Below are 24,090 nucleotides of genomic sequence, written 5' to 3'. Positions count from 1 at the left end.
GTTGCATGTGATAATGGGATGTCGGATGTCATCAAGTAGTTGCTGATTTGTACATCGCTATGCAACCATCGAACAACGCAATAATTAGTTAATTGCCTTCGCTTCACATCATAAGGCTCGCTCGTATTTCAAACATATATCTACATCGAAAATCGTATTTGTTAGGAATCTTTAACGTTTGTTCGAAGCATGTGTGAGTAGTAGGTTGAGGAGTGATGTTTCTTCTCTTGGTCCTATATACGAGAGTCAACAAGAGCGTAACATTTACTTGACCGTCTGCTGCAATTTGCATTGATACATAGCACGTGAAGCGTGGGCGAAATTCATAGTCCTTTACAGATGGCAGGGGTGTCGTGTGTACAGAGGTCGCTGATGGGCACGGGTCAATACCGCATTCGTGAGCGGAGCCTAATGTCATATGACGTATGAAAGCCTCTATCCAGGATGAAAAACAGTTAACATTACGAGTCAATGACAAGTGCCACAAATATTTAAATGACAACAAAACGTATTTAAAGAAAAAGTTTCGGCAGGTCTTGAAACAGCTATTTCCTAAATATGGTTGAAATTATTCCACGCATTTAACCCTATTCCTGGCGGGCTCCGCCGGGACAAGAAACTGGCGGGGGGGGGCCGATTCGGCCCCCCCCTGAGATCTCGAGAACGAAGCAAGATAGCGACAAGCGGTAAACGGCATCGGATACGCACGGCCAAGATCTACAATTTTTACTAAGGTCATTTTCAGGTCAGGTCAAAGATGACGTCACAGGGGTCGAAAAAGTCAAAATGGCGGCACTAGATATGGAGAGAGTTTTTCTCGAATAACTTTCGAATTAGTCAAGATAGGAACAAACTAAGGGCATCATCGTGATCCTCTCGTCAATCCGCATCGAATGATATATATGTTGACCTCGAAAGGTCAAGGTCAAAGGTTGACCTCAGGTCACGTGACCTCGAGGTCATCATGTATATCATTCGATGCGTCTTGACGAGCTGAACACAATGAGACCATCCACGCGTCTGTATCTTGTTCCTGTACGGAGTTATTGGCCAAAAACCTTTGGTGACCTTTGATGACGTCACATGACCTCACAGCTGCCCAACAGCAAAACAGACCTCAAGGTAGTGAAGGTTGATCGTATATGAAGTCATGTATGGTATATGGGGCCATTCCGACCCGTTTTAGTGGTAAAAACAGGGAGTTGATTTTTCCCCCATTGACTTATAATGGGGAGGTCGCGAAATTGACCTGACCTTAGGTCACCGATATCAAAATTCCGAGATATACAAATTGCACATACTGGTACCCTAACTAAACCCTGAAGAGAAGAAATTGATCAGTCAAAAACTCTAGCTCTGGCGTGATTGCAAACTTTTCTGAGGTAGCGTCACCAAACCGCCTCTGGTGACCTGACCTGAGGTCAGATCAACTCAAAATTTTCAGACATGTTGCGTAGAAGCCTTTTAGGAAAAGTCAGAAAATTTGAGCTTCCTAGCTCAACGCGTTTGGGAGATATAACCAAAAAACCTCAGGGGGGGCTCCTGAGGCCCCCCCCCCCGCCAGGAATAGGGTTAAAAATAATCGCGAAAAATTAGGGTCTCAACGGGTCTGGCGTTAACAGTAATTCATATTCAATGGTCAATGAGCATCCGTTATAGCTTCGTCTAGCCCACACATTGTCAGAAAACCTCCATCTGTCCCATTTCCTACCAATCAGCCTCAGATCATCTCTACCATCCCCAGACCATGCCCCACCAGTCCGGACCCTCCCGGCAGTTCGGTAAGCCTCCGTCGGCGGCGGCCCACTGCACCGTCGCGTCGGTCCGACCGACCGGCCGCGGCGGGTCGGGTCGGCAGGGTGACCCGGGCCGTCGCCAGGTCACGCCGGTAACGCTCGTCACACGGTGCCGGTGCTGCTGTGACGCGATCAATAGCCGGTGTGTTTTAGTTACGCGCCGCCGCCGGGTAACGGCCGGTCAACAGAGGTGGCGCGCGGCCCGTGCGGCAGCGAGCGGAACGGCCGGCGAGCTGCCGCGGCCCGTGAGCGCCCCCCGGTCGGCAGCCGAGCGCCACCCTCCACCATGGCCGGCCGCCCACTGAGCACCGTGCTCGGCCTGCTGGCGCTGGCCGCCCTCGGTGAGTACAGCAGGGCCGGGCGGGTCGGCTTCTGCCCGCCAGAGGTATCACTAGTCCGTCAAGAGTCACCCATGTCCGCCAGAGGTATCACTAGTCCGTCAAGAGTCACCCTTGTCCGTCAGAGGTATCACTATGTAGTCCGTCAAGAGTCACCCTTGTCCGCCAGAGGTATCACTAGTCCGTCAAGAGTTACCCTTGTCCGCCAGAGGTATCACTAGTCCGTCAAGAGTCACCCTTGTCCGCCAGAGGTATCACTAGTCCGTCTAGAGTCACCCCTGTCCGTCAGAGGTTATCCCACCCCTTAGAGGTGTTATCTCTGTATGCTACACGAATGAATAATCGTAAATGCAAGGCTACTCTTAAGAATGAACCGACACCAGCTTCCCAGGGAATTTCTGGCCAGTGCTACTCATTTATGAGCGTCTGCAACTTCCCAAATATGCCGCTTTATTCATCTGAGAAAGCTTGCATACTAGGCTAATTAACATTTGTCAACTATAAGGCTTCGCCAAGAATCTTCGCGTGCAGGCATTGCTCAACAGCATAGAGGTAAAGTGTAAACACCTGTCATTCAAGCCCAGTAGAAACCTGGCCAACTCTCCATCCTTCAATGGCTTCGTTTTTCAACAATTCACCAAGGATCCACGGACAAACGCCACAATATTCGGCACTGAAATTCGCTGCTAACTCGGCACAAAGCCAGCCACTAACTCGGCAGTTCACCCAACACTAACACGGTGCACCGTCAGGAACTGTCCGTTACTGGAACTGACAGCGCCGGAGATGACCGGACAAATGAAGCATAATTATCCCCTCGAGACACACATCTATTGGCACGCCAAAGTCGATTCCAAAGAGCCTGACGGGCCGAAGTTCGCAGTGGTAGTGAGGCACTGCAGAAGCCGTAGCTACTGAGCTGCTGAACTGAGCTGAGCCTCAGCGTTCCAACAGCCACAGACGGATATCCAGCACTTCAAAGAGCGTAAATACAATCACGTGGGGATAGCTAGCAGCAGAAAGAGGTCAAGTGAGAGCTAGTCCCCATTCACTTACAAACTTGGAGAAGACTTTGGACGTTCTATCTCATCCATATCACCGGAGACAAAGAGATTCTCTCACCCACGCACTCCTCCCCCAATGCTGATATTTTTAAACACCGATTGGCCTCGACCAGCTGACATGACCTGGTGCATAACACCTGGTCCGGTTGTTTCGCAGGTCAGTGCCTCAACTGTAATGTGTGCATTCCGCCGCTGGCCGGAGACAAGCCCTCCCAGAAGGAGGCGGAAATCTGGCGAGCCAAAATCGGCCGCACCTTCCCCGGCATGGCAGTGAGTGATATCCAGGTAGGTACGGGTCGAATCTCATGGCACAGGCGACGGGGTGGGATAGCCAACACAGGGTACGTCTGCTGTCGACTTGGTGGAAGAATCAACTCATTTGGAGTGTTGCTACTTTGTGTTGCTTGTTACCAAACTCTGAACAGCCTCTATGCATTTTTGACGTTTAAGAACTGTTTGCGCTGTAACATTACTTACAATTCCAATGTTTTTTACCTTTACTAGCCTCTTATTACCTAATTGTGACTGACTTAAAGGGAGATAATGACCTTTTTCCACAAAATCTGAGTTAGGACCATTTTCTGACAAAACACAACAAGTTATAATGTAAATTAAAACCATTTTGCTCAATTCGGTACCTTGCCGCAAATATCTCAACTTGAAGTCACGTTAGCGGGGAGCGCTGAAAATGACCGTTGAATAAGTACTTACATCACTTTTTGGTACTTGCATGTAAATTTGTAAAATGAGCGTATTCCTTACATTTGATCTTCATCACATCTAGTTAGTTAATGGTCGTCTATAGTGCCTTCAAAAGATATTCATGGTTTGGGGGTGGTTTATGTCTAAATTTACGCAACTATTTTTCCTGTTCATCATCTGACGCCATATGCTGCTATTTTAGTAGCAACGACTCAATTTTGAATCGGTCCCGCCGACTGCACAATAAAAGAAGATAGATACAACACTTTTGCGGCATCACTGAAAAACTTATGCAGTACTGTTTTCAAAATTCTCATAACACCGTTCGACAAACCTGAAGTCTTTTTGAAATAAATATGCTTGTATTTTTCGCTTCAGGCTCTGACGCCAAAATAATGAATTTCGTAGTCGCAATCGCAAGATTTGGCTGCGTTTCTGGCGCATGCCGTTCATTTGTGGCGCAAAATAATACTTGGAAACAAAGAAGAGTAGGCACTATGTACCCCCGAATTAGAATCTAATTAATTCTAAACCGAATTAACTCTAATTCAAATTAGAATCCTTGCAACCAAGCAACGACAAGGCGATAACATAAACAAAAACCCAAGCGTCGCTGTTTGAAACAAAAGCGCCATATACTGCGACTTTTTTATAGAGAAGGACAACGCATTTCGGTGGGTGTTACAAGTACTGCAAGTACTGCTTCTTTTTTGCAAAAATAAAAACCTTTTTCACATACGAAAATGTGCTAGGAAATTTTCATATTTTATAGAAACTACAGTAGAAATAGTATAGATGTCGAGTAATTTTTATTTAAGAAAAAAGAAAGCTCATTATCTCCCTTTAAAGCGACACCAACTTACCGCTCATGGCACGGGCGTAGGAACGTTATGAAAAGTGGGTGGGCCACCCTGTCAAGGGGCCTACTTTCCCAGGGGGCCTCCTATTTTCAGGGGCCTCCAACTTTTGCCTCGTCCTGCTGGCTGCTTTCAAGTATGACCTCCAAATCTAGCTTCTGAGATCGGACAAATGAACCCAGGGGCGTAACCGCTTAAGCGAACAGTGCGGAAAGTCCGCACCATTTTTAAAACTTATTCCCCCTCCGATTTTTTTTAAAGAATCTATTTGCCGCAAACGGCGAATGACCCCTGAAAATCCTTACACAAATGTCTTCCTCGTTTCCCAGGTGCCCCCATTAGCTTCATAGGCGCCCTCTTTGGCATATAAGCGCCCTATGTATAGTCATCAGAGACATCCCTATATGTCCCACAGTCGCCCCGTTGTCGCATACAATGTGCGCTTATCATAGGCGTCTCTCTTTTATGGACACTTGAAGGCGCCTCTCTTTGCCATGCCGGCGCCCCTGTTTCTTATGAATGCACCCCCATGGCATTGATCAATTGATTTGCAGACCTCTATTGCATGTGGACGCCCAAGGCGCCCCTCTTTCGCATTGAGGCGCCCCTATGGGCTTCATAGGCGCCCCTCTATTGCACGTAGGTGCCCTACTGTCTCAGAACCGCTCCCCTTTGGCATTCAGACGCCCATCTTTCGTACGGAGGAGCCGCTGTGGTTCTTAGAGACGGCATGGTGCTCCCAGACGCAGATGGGGCTCTCGGAGTCGACAGTGTGGGACCTTCAGTCGCTGATGGGTGCCCGCCAGATGTGGACCCTCGGAGACGCCGGAATGGGGCCCTCAGAGATGCCGGTATGTGGCCCTTAGAGACACCGGTGTGGAACCCTCAGATACTTCAGTGTGAAGCCCTTACAATTGCTGGTGTGGAGCTATGAATGCGCTGGCTTAACACGCGCAGTGGAAGGGTTGCGAGTACCACGCCCAGTGGAAGGCGGGGGGGGGGGGGGGGGGCGGATGTCGCCCCCCCCCCAAGATCCTCTGCCTAGTGTGAATATAAGGGCTTCCCAGGCCATCAGTCTCAGGGGACTCTTGTGACTGGTGCCGAATTGAGGGACCTCCCAGACCGAAAGTTTTGGGGGTCTCCTGTGGCCAGTATGAATATAGAAGGGCCTCTCAGTCCATCAGTCTCATGGGCCTCTTCTGCCTGGTGTGATTATAAGGGCCTCTCAGGTCATCAGTCTCAGGGGCCTCCTCTGACTACAGTGTAGATGGATAGGCCTCCCAGACCATCAGTCTCAGGGGCCTCTTCTGACAATTGAGGATAGAGGGGCCTCCTCTGACTAATAAGGGTAGGGGGGCTCGGCTAGACCGCCAGTGTCAGGGGCCTATTCTGACTAGTGTAGATGGAGGGGCCTCCCCAGACCAGTGTGGATATTGGGGCCTCCTCAGATTCACTAGGGCCTCTCAGGCCATCAGTCTCAGGGGCTTCAACTGACAAGTATGAACAGAGGGCCTCCTTGGATCCATCACGGCCATTTGGAGTCCGTGCTTGGGGATTCGTGGAACTTTGTTTTACCGAGTTTGTTTATTCTGGAAGGTGACGAAGGACGTCGTCAGACGACGTCCTCTCAAATCGAAACGAGGGGCCTCGAGTAAAAGTGGGTGGGCCAAAACACATGATTGCCCCCCCCCCCCCACCTCGAAAAGTGGGTGGGCACTTGCCCACCTGCCCCCCCCCCTGTTCCTACGCCTATGGCTCATGATCTTAAAGAGACCATCCCACCTTCAAAAAGTTAATGAATTGGCATAAAAGTGGTGTCGCATGGTTCAAACTTCAGATGAAGCAAAAATGAATATCTGCCAAATTTCACTAAAAAATACCAGTAAAACGCCTTTAGGGCGAAGAACGAGCGAGCGAGATAGTGAGCCCTGCACGCGCGGAAGGGCGAGAGGGTACTTCCAACGGGCTTGTGGAAAGCACCCTTCTAACCGGTCGCTAGCGGTGTGCCAAATTTGAACGCAATCGGCCCAGCCGTTCCTGAGATCTGGAAGCGGCATTCTGCACGTGCGCACGTGCAAACGGGGTCCAAAATGACTTTTGCACGGCACCCTACTAACCGGTCCCCAACCCTGTACCAAATTTGAGCGCAATCGGCCCAGCCGTTCTCGAGATCTGGAAACGCCTCCTGCACGTGCGCACGTGCGGTAGCACCCCAACCTTAACACATGCAGATGAATTATCTGATGGAGACCTAACTGTGTACCGAGTTTCAATTCAATCGGCCCAACCGTTGTGCCGTTATTGAGGTTGCAATTTTGGGGTTCTTTAAAAATGTCCAACTTTACCACGCGCCACGTGCGGTGGTTGGCAAGAACGCATGGTGGCCATCACACCACAGAACTTTTACGTCCAAGTGACATTCAGTAAAGATGACCGCTTGTCAATCGGATGTCCCGTTCCTAAGATATTAGCTTTTGAAGAGCGTCCCCACGGCCGGCCGGCCGCTCATACTCAGGATTTTCCCTTAATTCAGCATGAACTCGCTCGCTCGCTGCGCTCGCTCGCTCGCTCGCAATAAATTGGTTTCTGAGACACTAGAAAATTACTTTTGTTTATTTTTCGGAGCCTTCGCTGTTCCTACGACATCATTCGGAAGCAATAATATGGTGTCGTAAAAGTGCGGCACTTGCGGCAGACGTTGCCCGCAAATAGCACATACCACCACCATTGCTTCACAGAGATGTTAGGGTTTTAAAGTCACTTAGATCGTCGCAGACGTCACAAATTCAGAGGGGGCATCCAAATGTATTAGCCCCTCTAAACCCAAAGTGCTGCAACTTCGAAATAAAATATCTCCGAATTAAAGCCTTCCTCGATGTTGTGAGTGCCCAAACCGGTAAGTGCAAGCCAGGGACCCCAATTTGGCTATCTCAACTCAAAACTAATGTTAAGGTGGTATGGTTAATTGATGGTCAATTTAACCGACCCTGTCCCATGTCCACTGACACTACTGACCTCCGGTGACCCTGACCTCCCTCATTGGTGACCCGTGAACGGTTCTGCGCACAGGTCTGCGGCGAGAAGGTCGACCCCAACAAGAAGCCGAAGGAGACGGAAGGCAGCTGTCCCTGGAATACGGACGACGTCGTGTGCCTTAAAATCAAACACGGTAAGACAGCCACGACGGCCTCCCTCTTTCCCTTTCCGCCCATCCATCGGCAGCCCAGCGCGGTGACAGGCCACCCTACCGATAGCCGAATATTAGCACTGCGTGCAGACGTCTACATACCTCACTGACAACTGAGATGTCACTGGAGAACCTCATTTCAATACAGATGCTGAAGCTGTTGAGTCGCCCTGTCAGCTCCTTCTCCCCTTTCGGTGTGAGTGCTGATCGGTGGTCCATGTTCAGTTCCTGTCGACCCACTGATACACCTATAAGGACACGATGTTGACTGTTATCCAGTCTTGTCCCTCGGAGGCTGTGTAGCGACTGTACAGACCCGCGCGCTGACCTGACCCGTGCCGACAGACTCCAGTTGGTACGCGCTCACCTGCGGCCAGATTCCCGCCGACGAGGATCTGTCATGCTACACAGAAGGCGGTTCGTACATCTGCCCGTGTCCCAACAGCTACTGTAATAGCCGCGGCTGGAGGGACGCGGCCAGCTCCACGGCTCTCATCTCGCTCCTCCTCGGCCTCACGCTGGCGGCCGCCTGGTAGAGCACCCCGCCAGACCCCGGGCTGGCCACGGAGGCCGGCCAACGGAGTCAACAGACGGGCTGCGATACGAGAAGCCTACACGAGCAGAGGAGCGGACTGCAAACTAGCGAGCAGCAGCGGTTGTCCAGCTGAGCGGGCGTCGTCGTCGAAATAGCGACGGAGGAGTGATGGCAGAGTGGCGGGATGAGGGAGAGGTACTCGGTGACTCGGTGACTCGATGACTCGGTGACTCGATGACTCGGTGACGTGGTGACGTAGTGAAGCGGTGACCGGCCGGCGGCGCGGAGCGCTCTGGAAGCGCTGAATCCCTGCGGCGGGTTCCCGATCGAACCGGGCCGACCGGCCGTCAGCAGTGGCTACAGCAGTGGCTACAGCAGCTGCAGCAGCAGCTACAGCAGCAGCAGCTACAGCAGCTGCAACAGCAGCTACAGCAGTGGCTACAGCAGCTGCAGCCGAAGTATCGGCGACAGAGGCGCCAGCAGCCAGAGGCGGTGGGCGCAGCGGGGGCCGACACACACCGGGTTACTGCTGCCAACGCGGCGTGCCATCGTCTCTCCAGCGCCGCCACTGTCGCCGACCACCGACACTCCGGAGGAGACCGAGCGGCTCCTCAGAGGTGCGAGAGGACAAAGACTACACAGAGACTAGAGGAACGACTAGCTAACTCAGCATCGAGGACTAGCTTCCTCAGACGAGTGGCCAGACAGCGATTACGTATAGACAATCGGTCCGACCGTGCGCCAGTAACAGAATTGTCCGGCGTCGGCCCCGCGATAGCGCGCCGACGATGGCGCTGACGAACAACGATGACGACGATGACGACGACGACAACCATGAAGACGATGACTCAGGACAGCGCCGTGCACAGTGTCGGGAGAGACGGACTGTGCACGTCATCGGGACGGTCAGAGGGGGTCACAGATCACCGGCTCTGTACCGGAGATCTAACGCCTCCGGCCTCTCTCGGGCGGCTTGCTCAAACGGTACCGACGAGGCCAGTGGACTCAGGAGGCCGCGAGAGACGAGTGCGGTCTAGCAGAGTGCGCGCGGTCAGTTCTTCAATATCACACAGTTCACCAGTGACGAGGAAAGGCGTTAAGTTGTTGTTTCAAAGCCACCGAATCCTTGTGACAACTGAAAGTCCTGAACGCATTTCTCAGTATTCTCTTCTAGTGACAGTAAAAGTTTGCATGTTTCTCGATACGTTATGTGTACTGTTAATCATCATTTTCCTTTTTTTGTCAATACATCAACTTCTGGCTTGAATACGTATGTGTCTGGGTGCATGAATCACCTACCCCTCCCCGCTACATGCTCAACTGGAGCAGGCCTGCTCATTTGCAAACCTAAGTACAAGCGCCGCACTTAGCTCAGCTACCTAGCTATTTCGACCACCATAGCTTAAACTCTTTTGTGTCGACGAGCCGTAATCCGTCGCCACGGTCTTCGTCCGCTCCGTCAGGCCTGTATCGAGCGCCACAGCACGGCCCAAACGGGCCACACTGGAGGAGGGGGCACTGTTGGCGGGGGGAGGGGTCGCAGGGAGTGCGCTGGGGCGGATTCATTACGACTGGTGACCGAGCTTGGTGGCAGTGCAGCGCCTTCGACCATACCAAATCACGGCTACCTGGCAACGACTGCCACGCCGCGCCGTCCTGGGCCAATGACGTAAAACGGTGCACTGACGTCATCAAGTGCAAAGGGTATGCGACACAAACGGGTCATAAATGGCATGAAATATACGTGAAAAGTTCGCAATGCGCGCAATCTAGGTAGTTAACCAAGAGCTGACCGCGGCAGTTAACCCAGAGCGAATAATAATTGGCTTTCTTTCCACATTTACACGGACGACCTAAAGTATAATTTCATTTCACCCGACTTTCCAAAATACCACTGTAATGAACACTGCGCTGGCCGTTGACAGCCGCAAGTAGCCGGGGCAGGTCACCCGGGCTGCTCCAGTGCGACTACGAGTACACGGTGTCTGCGTGGTTCAATCGGGTGAGCTCTCATTTATTAATCACGCTAGGACTACCAAAGTAATGCTACGCCACCTATCAGCACAGAAACGTTGTTTGGGGTGTACACATGCAAAAATAGGACCACCCATTGCTTTAGAATATGCATTGTCATTGATGACGTTTGGATGGACAATGAACGCCGCCATTGACGTGCAATATTAGAATCACGCCGACAATGGTCCGAAGCTTTTTATAAACCCAAATGACCAGTCATCAAGTAAGCTATCAATTACCTAATGTTCATATGACAAATGACCTCACATTGCATACATGCCAAGCTATATTGAATCGATACAACTACTCAATAAAGCCAGGTACCTGCGCATTAGCAACAAAGAATACATTTTTCAAACGCCAGTCATCAATTTCGTCAAGTCCATATCATAAGAGCAACTCGCTTGGCAATACGTGTGCTGACCATAAAAAACGTCCGAGAAAATCATCGTCATTGTCTGGTGAAGTGCTCTCTCTCCACTCATCACACTTCTCTTTTCCACATGACAACACTCCCATTCCGGCTCCACTCCGCAGCAATTACAGTCCCCCAGTCGACATTTGGAGAGGACGGAGCCCATCTCTCCCTGCTCTCAGCCACACCGTTTGACGCACTCTACACATTCATACCACGGAGGTCCGCACAGGCTGCCTGTCGGCGGTCGATACTATAGCAAGGCCTGGGGTACTCACCGTTGAAGAGCACGTCTTGGTAGTGGATGTCGCGTTTAGCCGCGTTCTCCAGCTCCTGCTGTTCCCAGATCTGACGCTGCTGATCGCGACGCTGGTCCTCCGACATCAGCTCCGGAGTCGGCTGTAGGTCAGAGGTCACGTCAGCTCAGGTCACATTACACCATGTGCTTTCTGACATTACAAACCATGTTACTATAACTCAAACTTTTATCAACAAATACCACAACGTCGCACAAAAGACACGACCTTTTCTGTATGAAGCGAACAACTATAAACAGCTCCCTCAATTACTGTACTGCAGTGGTGAGAGCGGAAAAAACCGCTGCTTTCTAAGCTACACACACTGACGCCGATGGATAAACTCTATGCACGCTCCTGTGACACCTCACCTGCTGAGATTCGTCGCCCGTTCTCCGGCTCTCCTGGTCCCGGCGGCGGTACTCGTCCAGGTCACGACGCATCACGGTCCGAGACCGGCCCAGCGAGTCAGTAAACTCCACCCTGAGAGGACGGAAACCACAGTTAATATCACATTGAATAGACACACAGTTGATTCCACAATGATCTTTGTACGCTTGAACCAATAAGCGATGTAACTTCACAATGCTCGGACAGAGAGGTGGTAAATTATACCCTGTATAGGCAGGAAGAGGAGCGGTTAACTCCACTCAGCGTGGAGAGAGGATACATCAGCTCGACACTAAATTTGCATGGGTATACTTAGGCATGATGAAAGAAACAATAATATTTCCAATATTCAAATCATGCGAGGTTAAATTTGAACTAGTAAGTGCTAAAAAACGAGAAACAAACAAGCACTCATCGGCGACAAATGCACGTCGCGTGCCATTCAAAAGCACATTTGTGGTTTAGATTGTGATCTTGATTGATGGATATCCTTGTACAAGCTTAAAATATTTTTAATTTTTAGTTTGTGTGGTAAGACGTAAGACCATCATATTTGACAGTATTACATCACTGAAATATGAAATGCTCGATTCGGAGGCCAGCAAAGGCATGGATTGCAGATTCACCGAGCAACAAATATGCAGCTGTTGTGTGGTTGGCATAGAAAAAATAAAATAATGCACATTGCACAAGCTCAGAATCTGAAAACAAATTCCACCACAGCGTCATTATAGCTGGACCTGGGCCTTGACGACACAAACTGCACAATGGCACATGCATCTGCCAATGAGTAGTGACAATAAAGGAGTTTAATTTGAGGCCATGTATCTTTCCGAACATTCATCTTTGTCACAAACAAACGATTAACCAAGCGTTGATTAGACAAACTGAATCCGTACCCTTACCGCGTAAAGATGTTTCTAAGAAAGTGACGATAAATAATGGTCTGGAGGCTCATTCCTACAGACATAATTAGATATGTTGCCGATAAAACGCCAATGAATCTATTGGAAATATAATAGGTATCAACATCGTTGCCGGGTTTTTACCAAAACTCGGCCGAAACAGTTCACTTGCCTGCCATATAGACTGTGCCGCCGTGCACCCGTGTTATGCGGAACAGTCTAAATATGACTGATGCCCGTCTCCCGGCTTCAAGATTCACGGATCAGTGACGAAAGGCGTCGGCGTTGGTATTTATGCCCCGAAGACATAACTTTAAAACCACATATCTACGTGCATCTTTAGCTTTTTCGCTGACTACACCTACGACTTATGAGGTATTTCTCAAGTATAAATGAGCCAATATTTAAAATAATAATATCGCGGTCCCGACACTTAGAGGTGGCACAAGGTGAATTTTTTGGAACCAGACTCGAACCAGATCAGATTGGACATTGCTAGAACCAGTCAGACCCGGTCTTAGGGAATGTGAACCAGTTGGACCCGTACCTTTAGTCAATGATTACAAATTATTTGCAGGTATCATTAATTGCATCAAGTAAAACAGGCTTTTTCAACTGGCAATAGTTATAAGCTACAGTGTGCATGGTGTGTTTATGGTAGTACCCAGTTGGACCCGTCAGAAAATTTCCATGAACCAGTCTGGACCCATATGGGTTCAGAATGGTTCTATGGGCCGGGTCCTCGGGTCCACATTTTGCCACCTCCAGTGACAATATCCGAGCAACCCGTGACATTGATCAGCTATGAATACAGTGAAAAGGCAAAATCACGTATTGTTCGATCCCATTAAAACGGCAATTTCCAATCATAACGTTTATGTAGCCCCGGTGGTTACTGGTTAGCCAAGCCGCAAGCATATACGTACATGACACTGGCAAGCTAACGCCAGTGGCCCCACTCCCCAGCCAGGAAATGCCCGGTCGATACGCACGTGTAGGCACAGCCTTGTGTGTCAGTCAGCTCACTTAAAAGCCTGCAGCGAACCATCTATCATTATTCACTTTTTAGTTGCCCGCATTCTGACAACAAACACTCAACCTATAAAGGTAGTGGTAACGCCACACGGAGTTCATAGAAACCTTTCATACATCACTTTGCGTCACCGTGATAACCAAAAAATAGAAATACACAGTACACACAATTACCCATCCAGCCTCAGCAATAACATATGCTATTTTTCCTGCAATGAGCAGCTGCCGTAGGTCAAACACACATGGAGCTTGACATACAGCATTTAACAAAAGCCTGTCTCACATCACCCACTTTTGGCAAATTTAACAAATATATTTCTTAAAGCGGTGGATTGTTCATTGTTCAATGCAAAACTCAAATATCGTCCGACCCGATCCACCCTGGATAGCCGCAGGTGGAATTTTATCTGAACATGAGTGCGTCGCCACCAAACAGTGAAAAGGCTACCGCTGAGGCCGACTTGGGTCGGCGGCTAACAGAATCAGCGAACCTGATTTTGATAATGATGACAGATACTTCATTGGTGTTTCATGTTTAACCGTGTGCGACACCAGGCGGGCTATTGTCAATAAATAACTCACTAACTCAGCCATAGCTCAGCTATCGAGAAAAGGTCTTTACTGATTTCAACACCATTAACTTAATCATTTCGAAACCATCAAGTGCATGATTCTCAAACCATCAAGCTAACAACTTTAACACCATCACTCCAATGCAATCATGACGTCTAGACTACCGCAGCGATAAAGTTTCCGACCAAAGCCAGGTGTCCGTGCCGATTTGGAAACGAGGTCGGCAGTCTGGTGTCTGGGCCGACCCGGCAATAATGCAAGTAAAAGCAGCCGTCGACGGTGGGCCGACCCCAGGCACCAGCGCGAGCCGGTAGGGTCCGAGCTTGTTGACGTAAGTGCTTGCCACGCTCGATTTAGCTAACCAGACAATCGACACATGCAGGCTGCAAGCAGCCGACAAAACAGAAACAAAACAATGACGAGGCTGGCGGCACTCGAATATTAATGAGGAAGAAATGGTAATGCCATTGAAACTGAGTCGGAAAAGTCCGGGTGCTTTTAAAGTTTGAAAGGATAAGTAAATACACCTAACCGGACTCAGATGAAGCACGCAGTACCGGTAGCATAATAAAAAAGAAAAACAAGGGCACAGTTATTCTCGGGTGATCATTTAATTTCATATGTTTTAACTCTTTTTGAGGGAGAAAGTGACTAATAATGAAAATTGAGCTTACAATAACTAGAGTCTAGATAAGTCCCGATTTTCGTTCCAGTCCAGTCTAGCCCAGTTGAATTCATTCCAGTCCAGTTCAGTCTAGTTAGTCTAACCCAGCTCAGCCATGTCACCGTGGTAGCCCTGGCGTCATTGGGGCCCGTGGCCAAGCCCTGCTATCGACGTTTCCTGCGCCGCTCGCCGCATGTGCGGCCCACCGGCGTCCAGTCGGACCTCTGGTTGGTTATGGGCGTCCAAATCCGACCGTTCAGTATGCTAGATGGTTAGGTGTCACGCAGGGGCCCGCCCCTCCCCCTCCTACCCAAAGCTTACCTACAGCACAGCGCACTGTCAAAAGGCTAACATATAAGCCGGGAATAGCGTGTACCTACCGCGGCGTGAATTATCGACAATAAAACGTTCAACGACTTGGGTTGCTACCATAATGCGCAGAAGGTTGTGAACTCGGAAATAATCGAAAACGAACTCCGAAATACAAGGGTCGGGGCCAATGGTAGTAGGTCCATCCATCCGTCAACGAATTCAGAAATGTCGTGTCTTCTTTATCACAAAACATCGGGTCTTTGAGCATAGCTGTCTTGACTGTACTAAGATAAGTGGATGATGCATGGGGTCTTTTCTGACCAAATTGAGCAAACAAATCAACATCCTGTCAGCTGATCTTACCCTCGAGCCAGTGTTGCGATGGGATCGGGCATTTTTTTCCTGTCACATATATGGCGCAGCTACGGAGCGGAACTGGTGACCAATGAGCATCTAACAGCGCCCGCCTTCCTACCAGGCTACAGGGGGTTAAAAATGGAGCCCTTGACATATGTACTCAACTACCATCTGCATGGCACCGCATGAAACCTAACTACCGGCGGCGTACGTACCGTGTGAAATAACCGGCGACATTGCCAAGTTTCACACCCGCCGGGCGGCCGTTCTAGTGCGGAGTTATACACAATGCTGCTAACTAACAAAATGAATGATTTCGTCATGAAAACGGACATGTAAAATTGTACGTACGCAAATTCTACGTAAATTGTACATATAAGAAAGAACTTTGTCATAATAATATCCCCGTCTAAGCACTCAGCGGTTCTTTTAGGTACAACAAAAAGCCCTAATACGGTCATGATTCACAATGAATGTCGCATCGTGGGCTCATGAAATATGCCTTTGTAAATATGGCAGCACTTTTGTGAACGCTTGTGTGCAAGTGAAGGGGTTGAAGATATCCAAATTTGCTACAAATAAATCTATTTCCACTTATGCTGATTTACATTACAGTGGCTGTGATAAAAGCAAAGCGATAAGATCAGCCTAAAAAATCAATAACTTTTAATTGTATCTTTTCGATGGATCATTAACATTCAATTATCAATAACTAAGATCAATAACGTTTTCTTTTCTGCACGAAACTTATTAAATCTAGCTAGCGATTTCTTATGCCCCAAGCACCAGTACACTTCACTGAATCTAATGCTTCATGAATACCTGAGCAAGAAAAATCAGCCTAAAGTAAGCCTCGCTGACGCTATAGGTTATAATGCTCGAATATAACGTCACTCGTAGAGAATTTTGTAAAACACATACCATACGTAATTACCTACATCAAAACAGCTACAACATCATCTAGCCGTATCAAGATTACAATCTCCCGCACTGTGTGTCATGACCAGAACACAGGCGTTCGACATCAGCGGCAGACGTCGCTTGATCTTCGACTGTTGGATAATCACGTCTGATTTTTTTTTCACTCGACACCTCGGCTTAAACACAGCTCTGGGATACCGATTACCGGCTTACATAAGCGCGTTTCTCGATCGGTATTTTGACAATGAAGAATGCGTCCTCATAGCGGAGTTGGGCCGCAACGTAGTGGCAGGAGGACTGCCCCGCTTGGGGAGACACGGCTCACCATTACACCTCAGAGGCCACACCGCCTCCCCAACTCATCAGTCACGGAGTCAGAAGCCAAGCAGTTCTGCTAGTCGTCCAAGTTCGAACATCCACAATGGCCGGATTGGCAAAGCCATTCGTTTCCTCAGAGCCACCAGCATTTCTCACAGCCGACAGTTTCTGTCCGTTTTCATTTATCGAACACAGTACAGCAATCCAGGGCAAATGGTATTACCAGGTAACCAGATGCAGCGTACCAACAAAATCCATACCTCATTTACCTATCCGATGTGTGAAAAGCATTAGGCATTCCTGCTCAGTAACCCAGACTCGTGCCATGCAACGGCAAACGAGACACGAGCGCGATTCACGTTCCCTGAACACCGGTGAGGGCATGGTCTCTCTTCGACTCGAATTCAGAAGTCATACTGGGACGCACTGGCCAGGTTATGGTCCTGTCGATACGCCTATAGCGGGCTGTCATGCAGCGTTATAACGTGCGTTGTCAGGGGAAAGAACAACCGCTCGACTTCAGACGAAATGGACGACCGCTAGACATTTGCGGTGCCGAATGCGCCGATAAGTTATGATGGTTCAGTAGCCACAGCCGAGTGCCGCATTTCGTTCATTGATAAGGCTTCAGAAGCTAACATTATTTAGCATAGGCCCCGCTTGCAATCGTTTTGCAATATTCTTTACAGTTAAAAAAGAAATGTCTTCATCATTCATTTTTATGTTAGGTTTCAAAGAAGGTTCAGCATTAAATTAGAGGCCAGCAGCGCTGACGCGCTTCCTTGGACCAGAATTGGAGGAAGTTTGCTTCGTTTGGGCGGGCGGATCACCCTTACACCGTAGAGTTGCAGCGCTTTGGTAGGATGCAGTTTCAAAAGCAGAGGATCCCATGACAAAGAAAGTATGATTCCACTTCTGGCACATGCTGAACAAATGCCCAGGGGCATGGAATCATCAGACGATCAGGGTGCAAAACATTATTGCATTTCTTTTTCTTTTTCGACTGGTCCAGCTCTTTGGCCTCTAACAATGATACTAGTACGATTGAGTTGATGTCAGAGTACAGTGCGCACATTAGCGTGACCACACTCAGGTTGAAAATTAAAACGGACACAAATAAATACTTCACGCGTAGCACCTTTTTCTGAAGGCATCAGGCGTCAGCCCACCTCTAAATTAACTGTTTCCGGTTGGCAAAGACATAACTGAGTCCTGAGATAAGGAAAACCGCTTCAAGGTGGTATTGCGACAAACGGTACTATCTCAAGGAACCACTCTGGTCTCCTGTAGATCTGTGTGCGGCGGAAATGCCATATCAATGGCACAATTGTCCTTAACTTGAACGCTGTATGATAAAGAAACACTCAAGCGGCGATAGCAGCATTAGTTAGCGTAGGTCACCACCTCGAGTAGGTGCCGAAATGAGCCTGCCAAACAGGGCTTCGTTATGTCGCAAAACGACAATTCCGCTTCTCTGTACGCATGATTTTCAAAATTAAAGGCAAACAAAGCCGATGTGTAGCTTTTCAAGGTTGGGCAATAGATTATAGGATAAATTGATTTACGCATATTCTAACGAGAAACTCTCACAAATACTAGTTTGCCAGTAAATCTGAGCATAAAACTGACAAAATAGGGCATTTGCGCTGTTTTTGACATGGACATGTTTTCCTCGCTGACAGCCTGCGTCAGAACTCGGACTACTGAATTTACCCATCCCCGTTCCACCATATTTGTTTGTTGTTGCTTTTGGGGAGGGAAGAGGGTAGGTTCTTTCGGCCTGAGAAGACCATCGCAGAGTCGGGAGGACGAAAAAGGTTAGGGGGAGACACTGATCCGGTCGGCCGCCCTGGTGGCCAACGGGGCTGAGCCCGTCTCTCTGGACTGGCTGCTCAGTGCTCAGCCCCGCTCGTGGTCACCCCACCAACTGTATGGCCTGGTTCTGTGAGGGCCCTGCCATGTCGATTGTCGGATCAAGGTAACCGTCCAGCTCGGAGCATGGGTAGGCGGGCGTGAAGGGCACGGATTTGAGTATGCTGAGATGGAAATGACGTTACGGCGACCCATGTATGTAGGATGGGTGGGGACCTAGGAGTCTCACAGGGCCTTCGGTGCAGTCTTGTTGCGCACAATCAGAGACATCTAGGGGACCGGATACCAAACTCACCATTCCTCGTCGGCTGAGGCGGCTGGCGGCGGCGGCTCGGCGGAGCTTCCCTCCGCGGCCGCCTGGCGGCGCTGGCGGCGGCGAGTCACATCATCAATGGCCTTCTGTTGGAAGTTGACTAGAAACTGCTCATTGGTGGAGTCATCCTCCAGAGCTTCTGTGCCCGTCTGTAGACGGTCGTAAATCATCGCCTTGGCCTCCAACACAGTCCTGCCGGGTAAAAGGACAGTCACTCCGTGAGGCGCGTACAAAAAAACGACAGGACGCTTCTCAGGCAGGACGAGAAAGGCTGTTCTCACTGGTCACCAGCGAGTCAATGGGGTACAAAGGCAGATTGAAAGCATGGATGTGCAGCGAGGGAATGCAACAGCAGATTACCGGAGGAAAGCCCGCCAACTGGAACCTCAACCTGGAATTTTTAAGACACAGTCGTTCCACAGATTGTATGGCAGTAAGAGGCATTGTAAGTGCAGCAACGACGAAGAATAAATTGATATCGCGACAGACAAACCACAAATTAGGTGTTCACTGCTAGCTCCTGACTTGTCCTTTGCTTGTTTTACATAATGGTCATACTGTGTTACAGGCATCCTCCCTCCATCCGACTCCGTGGCGCAACGGTAGCGCGTCTGACTCCAGATCAGAAGGTTGCGTGTTCAAATCACGTCGGGGTCAAAACTTTTCCGGTCGCAAACGAAACGAGGAAACCAAACCACGAAACAAACGCTCTGAAGTCTGAACCCTCAGTTACTTTTTACATCAATATTAAAAAACATGGTAATGATTACTGAAAAGCATACCCTAGCGTTAACGTAACACCTTTCGGTCCCTCGTATCTCAGAATTTCATAGATCCTCAGAATACTCAGAATTATTTGACGACTACGCCAAAACGCGTTTAGATGCCGTGTGTTGCGTAGTAACATAATCTATCTATGCAATTTTCATTTTTATCAGGTGTATCGTGACTGCTTGATTGAGTATGAGCTTTTAAACAACACCCAGACCAGCGGTCGCATTTCCTGATTCCCTCACCTGGATCTGTCCAGGTCCTTGGTCTCCTGCTCCGTCTCCTCCCGGTCCCGCTGGTCGCGCCTCTCCACCCCCGCATTGGACTTGGACCAGGCCGCCGTCTTGCCGGAGGCGCGTGCCGTGCTCGTCTTGGACCATATCTTGGACTTGCCGGAGGTGCCGACGGCGGTCGGCCGGTCGGAACCGCGGTGTAAGTTGCGCGACTCCTGCTGTTTTCTATGCAGTTCAGCTTTCAAATCTACCAGCTGAAAGGAAGAGAAGAGAGAGCTGAGTGATGAGACGAATAGGCATGCATTGACTATTCCACAAATGTCTACTACAGACCTTCTGGAGGGCGTGAACAATCTTCATCGATACTATTCGTAATTGCATCATTGGGTGTCATTCATAGGTCATCATTGCACACATGAAGCATGCTAGAACTGGAAGTAAATGTGAACCTTATTTATGGTCATAATGGTGCTATATAAACTTGTGGCCCACTGTGTCATTGCAATGGAGCAGCAAAGCAACAGCTGCATGCCATTATCTGTCTATCATACAAAACAGACAGTCTCTCATTCCTTCAATCCTTCATTGTCTCAGCTATTGACTTTACATCAAAATCAAGACATTGCTTGAAAATAGTCAAAACAAATGCAACATAAGCAATAATGAAATATAAACCTTTGCAAGCCATATTTTAAAAGAAACATTTCACCTCAGGAATGAATGTTTAACTAGTCAATAGGTTGCAGCTTCAATTTCCTCAAAAATGTTGGGAAGTGGTAATCACCATAATATTATGATCCTTGGTGAGCTCACTACTGGATAATGGGATGAAAAAATTAATGGGGTGAAATAATTGATGATTGTTGGGACAAATCAAAACAAAGGCATTTTACGGACCAGTACAGTTTAGAATGAAGTTCTGTCTGTATGTCTGTCTGAGTGTCATGTACAAGACTGTATGCATATGTCTATACAGTAAACACCCTGCTGGCCTGCTGGGCAAATACTTACTGAGGAGGTTCCGATTTCAATCTTCTTTTCTTTGTCCATACTTATTTTATTTGCTATACAATCAATCCCAAAAAATATTTAATTGAATTATTGAATTCACCTTAAATTCTAAATCCACAAGACCCTGGAAGCAGAGGATCAGAATCAGCTACTAGCAACCTTAGCTTGAGCTAACAAAATAAACCATCATCACGCACCATCTCTTGTTTATTTGTTTGGCTCAGTTTGAATCTGAATCATACTGGAATCCTTTTAAAATGTTTCTACTAACTTTATCCCTGTGAGCCAGAAAGCAGACATGGGCACGGATCCCAGACGACCAAACACGAAAATCAAGGTGGCCACTAGATTAGTGGACGTTAAGCATGGAATTATGGTGGAAAACATGGCTAATAGATGCCTCTCAACGAACCGACTATTTTGCATTCCCTCAGAGTTCACAGTTTTGAGAAAATCCCTCAAGATCCATCTCGGATCCATGGCCACGAATCATGGATCCGAGATGGATCTTGAGGGATTTTCTCAGAACTGTTAACCCTGAAGGAATGCAAAATAGTTGGTTCATTGAGAGGCTTCTATGAGCCATGTTTTCCACCATAATTTCATGCTTGAAGACCGTCAATCTAATGGCCATCTCGATTTCCGTGATTGGTTGTCTGGGATCCGTGCACATGTCTGCCAGAAAGCCACAATTTCTTCTACCCAGCCAGCAGCCTTAGTTCTACCTTATAGTCACCGTGGTTCTACCCAGGTTAGATTGTGGCTTACATGTTGATGTGAGAGATTCTGTTAGTTTCACCACATACAACTTCTACATCTGTAGCACAATTTGGCATATCATAAAAATAAAGAACTTAGCAGATGGCTTGACAACATCAAACCTTTCATAATTTAATTCCAAGTTTGAAGTTCCAACTATAATAGCGATCCCATCAGGCATCAGCTGAACTTTGTCAGCGTAACATTTTCACCCCAACCTGATAAAGCGAAGGATGTGCATGTAATTTCCTGGAGGATGCATAGCCGGTATCGGTCACCCTGGCGTCACCGGTAGTGTTTTCGTTCAAGGCTAAGGTTTCCTGTATTAGACAGGAAAGGCCATTACAATTAGTCCAGCTTGGCCATAATTCGGACGACAGTGAAAACAGGGTGCCTGGGGCGATTTGATCAAGGTTCGTGAAATTCACATATAGAAGAATTCACATAAAATTCACATATAGACGTTTAGCATATAGAAGGCCCATGGAGGGGGAGAAGTTCCAAATGTCACGTGACTAATATGCCCTCCAGCACCCTGTTTTCACCGGCGTCCCATAATTCTAAGACAGTCGGGCACACTAGGGTAAATCCGTTCCATGTATAGAAACGTTTCTATATTTGGAAACGTTTCTATATTTGAAATGTTTTTTGTTCCATATATAGAAACGCTCGTTCCATAAATAGAAACGCCAACCTTCCGGGCGATTTATTTTAAAGCAAGATGCGTTATATAACTTTCTAGATGGTGGAATGCCATCTAGTGGCAACAAGGAAGCACTCAGGTGAAAATGACACATCAATTTCGTCAAAACTTAAAACATCTATTTAGCCCAAATTAGCCAATATTCTGCCAAAAATCAGCCCAAATCGGGTTCTGGACGTCATATTTGAAGGGAAACCTTAATGGAAGTTTTTCTCTTATTCGCAATTTCTTCTACATTTTACACAAACCGGAAATCAAATCGTCGTCATTACCAAGGGCCACCATGGATTTCTTCGGGCCTCCTTGTGATTATAAACTCAAATGTTGGCTTGTCACTGGTGGTAACCGTTTTGTGCGAAATTTCGCCAGAGCTTGCGAAGATCGTCAAACAGGTGAGCGTGCACCTACCGTTTCCAAATATAGAAACGCAGCGTTTCCATATTTGGAACAAGCGTTTCTATATATGGAACATCGTTTCCAAATATAGAAACGTTTCTATATATGGAACGGAATTACCCTAGTGCGCCCGACTGAAGAGGCAGGAGGTTCTAAGAGGTAGGAAGCAGGTTCATGAGGTTCAAACTTCAAAGCAAAGAAAATGCAAAAGACCAGTAAGAAATGCATCATAACAGCCTCTCAACATTATCATTCCCCATCCCTCACAATAAAAATGGACCAAAAATTGTTTGAACACAAATACTGCTGAACATGCCTAATGCGATGGCCTTGCCTAATGCACAGTACCTATCATATCAAAATGATTGGTAGAGGTATATTATACCCTAACACTCCCACAAACCCTACAAGAAGCCACGGTCATAGAATACTAACAAGAAGCAAGGTAAATAAAAACACGATAATAACAAGAAGAAACCCAACAAACACAAAAGTTTGATATCGCGCACAAGCTTGTGCATACAAAAAGGGTGCAAAACGGCTTTATTTTAGGTACGGTTCATACTATTTGAATACCATCATTCAACATCGTTGCTTCTACCATAGATCAGACACGAATACGATATGATACAAAAAACTGGGTTCGTTCATATAAATTACCTAATTTTAGAGATCAAATTCCATCAATCTTAGGACAAAAGTTCAATAATAATGATTTTAAAACATTCGTAACAAAGATTAACTTGTGTCATGTGAAGTTAACTTTACAAAGCTGTCCTTCTTCAGCTTACAGTAATAGCGCTTTTGTCACAAAATAAAAGCACACTTGACTACTAAATACTAACTTGTCAACTCACAAGTAATATGTTGTTTTAAAGTCATTTTTTCCCAGGAAATTAGTTATGTATGGTCACTTTTCGGATTATTCTCTGGGATAATAATATCTAACTCACAAGTCCAGTGAGTTAGATATTATTCACTCGCTTTTGTGACAAAAGCGAGTGAGTTAGATATTATTATCCCAGAGAATAATCCGAAAAGTGGCCATACATAACTCACAAGTGAATGACAGCAAAATATTGCTGGAAAAAAACATTGCTGAAGCAAATATTTCAAGATTCTACCATTAACAAAGCCTTGATTTTAGCCAACTTAGACGGGTTATTGCCTAAAAAGGAATCATGTTTCCATAAGAGGTTTAAATTACGTTCCGAAGTTTACACATAATTTGTGATTTTCGAACCGAGCATACAGTACCTACCCGAAATACACCAACTCCTTTCGAATTTTAATTTTGAAGCTTTTGCAACAATTGAAATTTGAACATAGCTACGGTTGTCATAAGATACAAGTT

At 47.6% G+C, this 24,090-nt stretch overlaps 2 protein-coding genes and 1 non-coding gene across 7 annotated transcripts in view; 2 read left to right on the top strand and 1 right to left on the bottom strand.

The window, feature by feature from the left end:
- Positions 1–23,270, bottom strand: part of LOC122390162 (coiled-coil domain-containing protein 174-like) — a 65,152-nt gene extending 41,882 nt beyond the window's left edge. The window contains exons 1-6 of one of the 4 annotated variants that reach the window (XM_043382844.1): positions 23,224–23,270; positions 20,879–21,002; positions 19,880–20,121; positions 18,846–19,055; positions 11,578–11,689; positions 11,189–11,309 (exon numbers count right to left, since the gene is read on the bottom strand). In XM_043382844.1, the coding sequence (XP_043238779.1) occupies positions 11,189–11,309; positions 11,578–11,689; positions 18,846–19,055; positions 19,880–20,121; positions 20,879–20,917 (724 nt within the window). In that variant the 5' untranslated portion in view covers positions 20,918–21,002; positions 23,224–23,270. Of the gene's footprint in view, positions 1–11,188; positions 11,310–11,577; positions 11,690–18,845; positions 19,056–19,879; positions 20,122–20,878; positions 21,003–21,983; positions 22,019–22,100; positions 22,164–23,214 lie in introns of those variants that run through there. The other 3 variants (XM_043382846.1, XM_043382847.1, XM_043382845.1) reach the window with 3 other exon arrangements.
- Positions 1,980–9,746, top strand: LOC122390163. Of its 2 annotated transcripts, none has more exons than XM_043382849.1 (4): positions 1,980–2,137; positions 3,356–3,483; positions 7,827–7,926; positions 8,290–9,746. In XM_043382849.1, exons 1-4 carry the CDS (start codon positions 2,083–2,085, stop codon positions 8,478–8,480), a joined length of 474 nt encoding a protein of 157 aa, XP_043238784.1. In that variant the 5' UTR covers positions 1,980–2,082; the 3' UTR covers positions 8,481–9,746. The 2 variants fall into 2 exon arrangements, with proteins under 2 accessions (XP_043238784.1, XP_043238783.1); XM_043382848.1 differs by having other exon boundaries at positions 2,053–2,137; positions 8,390–9,746.
- Positions 19,449–19,520, top strand: Trnaw-cca. The gene has a single exon. It is a non-coding gene; the product is annotated as a tRNA-Trp (tRNA).
- Positions 23,271–24,090: the final 820 nt, after the last annotated feature.

The sequence above is a fragment of the Amphibalanus amphitrite genome, unplaced genomic scaffold (genome assembly GCF_019059575.1).
Source record: "Amphibalanus amphitrite isolate SeventyFive unplaced genomic scaffold, NRLGWU_Aamphi_draft 000384F_arrow, whole genome shotgun sequence".
In the NCBI taxonomy this organism is placed as follows: Eukaryota; Metazoa; Arthropoda; class Thecostraca; order Balanomorpha; family Balanidae; genus Amphibalanus; species Amphibalanus amphitrite.
Note: the sequence above shows the minus strand (reverse complement) of the source record. Positions and strands in the feature narration are given on the sequence as shown.